General features: G+C 41.1%; 1 protein-coding gene across 1 annotated transcript in view; it reads right to left on the bottom strand.

The window, feature by feature from the left end:
* Positions 1-7,050, bottom strand: part of Polr1e (RNA polymerase I subunit E) — a 14,518-nt gene that overhangs the window by 611 nt on the left and 6,857 nt on the right. Inside the window, exons 7-11 of the mRNA XM_004631833.2 lie at positions 3,934-4,041; positions 3,245-3,341; positions 2,720-2,853; positions 1,475-1,556; positions 559-690 (exon numbers count right to left, since the gene is read on the bottom strand). Coding sequence (XP_004631890.1) covers positions 559-690; positions 1,475-1,556; positions 2,720-2,853; positions 3,245-3,341; positions 3,934-4,041 — 553 coding nt within the window. The remainder of the gene's footprint in view (positions 1-558; positions 691-1,474; positions 1,557-2,719; positions 2,854-3,244; positions 3,342-3,933; positions 4,042-7,050) is intronic.

A 7,050-nucleotide genomic window follows, 5' to 3' on the forward strand; every position in this document is an offset into this window, starting at 1 on the left:
CACACACACACACACACACACACACACTAACAGATAATTTAAGTGTTATCAGAAAATATCCATACGCTGTTGCTCAGTGCAGACCCTGGGGGGAAGGAACATTCATATAAAATAAAATAAAAAAGCATGAGAGACTACCCCCAGAAGGAAAATATCCATACAGATGAGCTCACCCCTAAGAACCATAGAGTTCCTCTCTGGAAAGGCAGCAATTCAGAGAACAGAGGCTGCTCTGTTATTCAGAAACAAAATGCTATGGAAAGGCTTAGGTTCTGAAGCCCAGGAATTTCCCTCTTAGTATGAGACCTTAGGAAAGTCATTACTGCTCTAGACTTCAGTTTCTTCCATTGTCTTTTAAAGAAATTAACGAGGTGATACGGAAAAATTTAGTATGGTGCCTAACAAAGAGTGTCTAGCCATTCACTGACTCTAAAAATTGTCTTCTGGCCCATGATTTTCCTGAATGAAACGTCCCCACCCCCCTCAATGATGCCTCGTGCTTTCTGGTGGTAGCAGAAATACAAGTACCCTGAAGAAAGCTTTTTGTTTTGTGCTCACCTTTTCTCACTGAGTTTCAAGTCTCGCTGTAACACTGTCAGGTCAATCTGGAAGTCATTTATATGCAAGGCAAGAATGATCACATATGCAGTGATCTTTGCTTTCATGGAATTTGAAATAAAGTTCCGTAAACTGTAAAATTAGCAATTAAGAAATAAATTCTAACAACAAAATAAAAGCATACAAACCCACCCTTTGCAATCAGCATCTCCCAACTTGGGGAAAAGGAAAATAATTTGAGCAACATTCTTTATTCCTTCCCAAGTGCCCAAGCCTTATATAGTGAGCAGGGAGTCAACCCTAACATTTCCCTGAGTGGATAAAGAAAACCGTGCCTACACTTTCCCCACATGGAGCTGGAGCACCGCACTGGTGAGGGCCCTCCTAGTCTGTCCCTGCCTTCTCAGTCACGTAGTCAGGAAAAGTCACCCCAAACTCAGTGGCTACAGCTTCTTCCAAGTGTATTCAGGAGTAGGAAACACATTGAAAGTAAAAGGTAAAAAAGCATAGGAAAAAAAAAAAAGCCTAAGGGTGCTGTGTGGGGTTCTTTCCACAAAGTCATAACACTGCCCTGCCCTTTTCTGTGATACTGTCATTCCACAGGATACTAGTTCTGTGGACACTAGGAGGGGCTCCTCAAAGTAAGTGTGTAAAGTGAAATAAGTCTTTATTGCAAGGCATTCTACAGCCTTTGATATTCCTAAAAGATAAAATGAACTTTTCCAAGTATAGAGTATGTAAATTCATAGCATATCTCCAATTTAGCTGACCCATAACCCTGCCAAATAGCAGCCATTTCTTTAGCACTGTGTAGCTGTAGTCATGGAGTTGAACACAATCCCCTACTACTCCTTCCACCCCACACCTTTCTTCTTCATAGGCAACCCCCCCCCACCCAGAAATCTACCCTCCTGACCTGCCATTGTTGTAATTCAAGCAGGTAAAGTGCTTCAGCAGTTTGGTGTTGATGATGTGGGGGATTCCAGGTCCCAAGGCACCTATAACACAAACTTGTGTTGGTCATTTTCTGGAAAAACCCTCAATCCATGCCTTATCCATGAGCTAGAAGAGCCTGACAGCTGGGCCACTGTAATGATCAACACTACGTGGTAACAGAAGCAGGGTCCCAAGATCCAGAACAGCCACTTTAAAATGAAAAGATGCTCAGGTGTGCTTCAGCATGCAGATCAGACATGCGCAAGAAATGTTTGTGATGAGCCAGGAGAAGACTCAGAACAGACTCCAATGAGGCCTGAGGAAGATAATAAGACATTAGTGGGGGGGTGGGGGGGGTAGGAGGAAAGCAAAGGTAGAGAAGGAGAAAGGCAGACTGGAATGTGAAAATAAAAACAAAGAATACGAAAATAAAAAAGCAAACACTGCAAGCGTGAATACAGACCCTTGGGCACTCAGTAACAATGAGTGAATATAGCTTATGACAAAATTTACATCTCCTGTTGGGTTTGCAGTTCTTCGAGAATTGTCACTGCCACATATAGTGGCACTGAGATTACCATAAGAAATAGACTCTGTCTTCTGAAACTGACACAACACAAAGCTGCCATGAGCCTTCACAAATAAAGCCAATTTTTTCTTCCTGAATAACTGATGTTTCTTCTAACAGTCCCTTAACATTTTCATTCTATTAATGCTTAAATGTTTTTTCTTCTTTTTAATTTTTCTGACCAATTTTGCATGCTTATATCTGGTAATGTGAACAACTAATCTGAAGAGGACAATATGCAATATAACAACAGGTGTTGAAATCCTATTATTTTGTTTGGTATTGTTTCTAATTTTTTTTTACTTTTATTTTTAAAAAATAAAAATCTGGATATTGCACATTGCCTAAGGCAAAATAGAAGTGGTGCGTGTTGATTAGCTCCGGAAGCCCCTCGGCAATCACAGAATCCAGCCTATATCCATTTTCAGAAGAGGAAATAGAGGTCCAGAGAAAAACACATCACATTTCATGTGCATACAGGCCGAAGGACTCCCCAGCAGAGGCTGGTGATTCCGCCAGCTATAAGGAGCACCACAAGGAATTGCACTGCTGCATATTTAGGCAGATGTATCTGTTTTCTCCTCTTGTTAGAACTGCGCTAGAATTACAAATAACAGACTGGAAATAACTAAAATAAAATGCCTATCACAGGCTTACTTTTCCGCTTTATCACTTTCTGAGCCCGAAATTTGATGAGGGTGTCTAGAAACCATATACACCGGGCCTGGCGATCTCTGCCCTCCTCATTTGATGGCAAAGACTTCAACGCTTCCATAACAAAGGAGCAGTGGCTGAAATAAGAGAAAGAAAGGAACGTGTCAGGGTTAAGACAAGCTTTGTCAGGAATTGCCCCCTCACAGTGAAAACAGATAACTTTCTTTCCTCCCCCATATTCACACAATTCCTACAACAAGAAGGCTGTAGCTTACTGCAGATGGCTATAAAAAGCCAGACAGAAAATGCAGTTAAGTTTTATGTGCAGACTCTTAGAACTATTTGTCTCTGCACCATAGTGCAAAAACAACCAGAGACTGCTTAAACCTGCCCACAGTTCCTGAAAATCCAGTGTTAAGAAAACACCAGTTCAATCAGCTCTTCATTGACACCCTAAGGTCCCAGTTGGTCTGACTCCTGTTTCCCAGTGTCACTCCCCAGACTCCCCAGCTGCCCAAATGGGAATACCTGTTCTCTTCAATCATCTTCAGTATCTCTTCTGATGTAACCTTCCTGAAAGCTTCAGATGGGCCCTCAAGAGCATCATACTCCGCAGGGGAGAGAACTAGTTTCAGGTCAAGAAAACAATCTTTCAAAGATGGAAATACCCAACCAGCTAGCTCATCTCATAGTGACCTCATTTCAGATGAAAGCTATGGCCCACAGAGGAAGAGGCTCACAATCTAACACAGTAGAGTACAGCAACCAACATCTCAGATTCTAGCCCAATACTTGTTTCCTTCTCCTTCTTACTGCAAAGCCACTGCAGTGGCTATTTTGAAATAATAAAATTCTATGCTCCAACCCTTCCTTCTACAAAATCAGTCTACCCTAGACTTTAGGCTTTAGCCAATTTGAGTTTTATTTTGATTTGTGGAGAGTGCCACCTTCTACAAAATCGATCTATCCTAGACTTTAGGCTTTAGCCAATTTGAGTTTTATTTTGATTATCTGTGGAGCGTGCCACACACAGGGCTGAGCTGTGGGCACTAGGCACTTGGCGAGTCTGAATTCCAGGAGTGGGTGTCTCAGCTACTGAGAAGTACAATGGTTTGGATGTTTGTGTGACTGTCACAGGGTGAAGGACATCCTCAGAGTCTGGCTACATGAACGTCACAGTGTGAAATAAAGCACCTTTTCTACCAGAAAAAAGATACTATCTTCAAATTTATATACATCTTCAGGTTTGGCTGCATCAGCATAGCATGGAGGAAGGTAGAGGGACTCATCTTGCAGGTCGTCCTGGATGGCATCACTGACCAGTGCTTTTAGTAAAGACAAACTTAGTGTTAGTATTACCTTGTTTGGGTTTCACATTCTCCTACACTCTTCTCAACTTATGCAGTTGAGACCACAATTAGCCTTGAAACACTGAATCTGAATGACTTTGCCAAGATGCCCCAAACTGCCCTCCAGGCTGATGCTCAAGGACTGCTAGCCATAGAAAGCAGACACAACCTGGGCAAGCACCTCATAGTAGAGTTAGAGAGACAGACGTGCTAATAAACATTTATAATACAATATGAAAGAAGGTATAAGAGAAAAGGTCAGGACTATAACTCAATGGGAGAGTGCTTGCATAGCAAGTGTGAGGCCCTGTGTTTAATCCTCAATACCACAAGAAATGAAAAATGAAACAAAATGAGATACCCAAAACAGTTGGGCCAGGGAAGATAGCTCAGTAGAAGCAAGCGCAAGGGCCTGAGTTCAATCCCTGGTTCTACCAAAAAAAAAAAGGCTTAACTTGCAAAAATCTCAGTACCCATTTTGAGTGGAAAAAAAAAAAAAAATCAGAATATAAAACTGTAACCAACCCACAAGAACATTAATTCTAAGTACACATAAGCATAATGGAGAAGAAAATTAAAAAGTTCTAGTAGTGGCCTGGTCAACCAATATTGGAAATATATCTTAATTATTTTTCTATTTAAATGTCTTTTAATACTTGAATACTTTATTCTATTGATGTTTACATGTTTCTTCTTCTTTTTAATTTTTGTTGACCAATTTTGCATGCTTATATCTGGTAATCTGAACAACTAATCTGAAGAGGATAATATGCAATTTAACAACCCGTGTTGAAATCCTATCATTTTGTTCAGTGAAGTTCTGTATTGTTTCTTTTTTTTACTATCTTTTATTTAAAAAAAATAAAAATCTGGATATTGTACATTGCCTAAGGCAAAACACAAGTAGTGAATGTTAATTAGCTCTGGAAGCCCCTCGGCAATCACAAAATCCAGCCTATCTCCATTTCCAGAAGAGGAAATAGAGGTCCAGACGAAATTTTTAAAAATTTATAGAGGCAAAGTATGTCTGTCGGGCTGGGGAGATGGGTAGGCAGTCTTAGCGCCTACTTGGCAAGCACAGGGACCCAAGTTGGATCCCCATGTTCTGGGTGTGCCATGCCACCCCCAAAACCAGGAGTGGTTGCACACACCTATAACCCCAGCACTGGGAAGGCTGAGACAGAAGGATCACTATGAGTCTGAACTGCATAGCAAGTTATATATCAAAAGAATAAAAAAAAATAATAAAGTCACACCTCAAATTAGACAAAGCGGTAGCCCCTGTCTGTAAGCCCAGCAATGGAGAGGTACCTATGACAGCAGAATCACTGTGAGTTGAGACCAGCCTCAGTTACATAGTGAGTTTAAGGCCAGCCTGAACTGCATAGTCAGACCCTCTCTCACAAAATAAAAACAAAAAATAAAAAATAAAACAAACAAAAAAAACAAAAAGTATATCTGTGGTGGTGCAGGCCTATAATCCCAGCACTCAAGAGGATTGTCATGAGTAATCCTCATGACAATGCTCAAAAAAAAAGAAAAAAAAAAAAAAAAATCATCTGAGTAAACAAAAACACAGTACTGTAGAGATGTTTATTCTCCCCTCATATTAATCCTAATTGGGTTTTGTTGTTTTCAGATAGGGTCTTGAAATGCAGTTCAGGCTAGCCTTCAACTACTATGTAGCCCAGGCTAGCCTTGAACTCTCAGCAATCCTCCTGCCTCAGCTTCCCAAGTGCTGGGATTACAGGCATGTCTCCCAACTGGATTTTTAAAGGAACTTGACAAAATAAGTCTTTTTTTTTTTGGTGGAACCAGGGATTTGAACTCAGACCCTTAACTTGCCAGGCAAGTGCTTATTCTACTGGGCCATATCCCCAGCCCTGAAAAAATAAGACTTAAGATCACCTAGAACACAAAGCATGCATGCTATAACAACCAATGCATTTTTGAAAAATAAAATTGAACCCAAGTTCAATCCCTGGAGGAATTTGCCTTATGAGATAAGAAACAAGTAATAGAGCCACTGCAATTAAAAGTCTAGTGCAGGTCCAGCAATAGTCAGAAAAAGGAAGAGAACACAACTAAGTGTTTTACAATGTGGTAAAATGCTAAGATGACTTTTTTTGAGACAGGGTTTCATTACATAGCACAAGCTGGACTTGAACTCACTTTGTAGCCCAGGCTGGCCTGAAACTCATGGTGATCCTCCTACCTCAGCCTACCTAGTGCTGGGATTACAGCTGTGTGTCACTACATCCAGCTAAAAATGACTTTAAATCCCGTAAGGATGGAGTTGGGAAACAACTAGCTGGTCACTTGGAAAATATAAAATTACAGTAAAGCTGTACCATGAGACAAAAAATAAAACTGTATTAAAACATTTAGTGCCGGCTCCAACTCCAGCGCGTGCTGAGATGGCAATTGAGAGTGGGCTCATGGTAGCACATGCCTGTAATCTGCTGCAGCACTTGGGAGGCTGAAAAGAGGAGAATCACTACAAGTCTGATCTACATACTAAGACCTTGTACTAAATACATTAAAAAAATAAAATAAAATAAATAAGGGCGGGCCAAAAAGCTGAGGGAATTAAAAGTGCTTGCAAGCAGATGCAGGGGCCAGGGGTTCGATCCCCAGGACTGTGGTGCTGGCCCCCAAAGGGCACGCTGACACAGAAATTAAGACTAGGCATGGTGGCGCGCGCCTGTAGTCTAGCTCTTGGGAGGCTGTAAACAGGCAGATCACTACATGTCCAATCTAGCAGTGAGACCCTGAACACCCTGTAGACCCTTCCTTAAAACTACAAATAAATAGGGGCCGGGGAGATGGCTCAGTAGGATAAGCGCTTGAATTGCAAACGTAAGGATCTGAGTTCAATCCCCGGTTCCGCAAAAAAAAAAAAAAAAAAACAACTACAAATAAATAAATAAAACTTTTATAGGCTGGGGAGATAGCTCAGTGGCCTAGGCGCCTGTAAGCACAAAG

Source organism: Octodon degus, unplaced genomic scaffold (assembly GCF_000260255.1).
Source record: "Octodon degus isolate 3935 unplaced genomic scaffold, OctDeg1.0 scaffold00045, whole genome shotgun sequence".
In the NCBI taxonomy this organism is placed as follows: Eukaryota; Metazoa; Chordata; class Mammalia; order Rodentia; family Octodontidae; genus Octodon; species Octodon degus.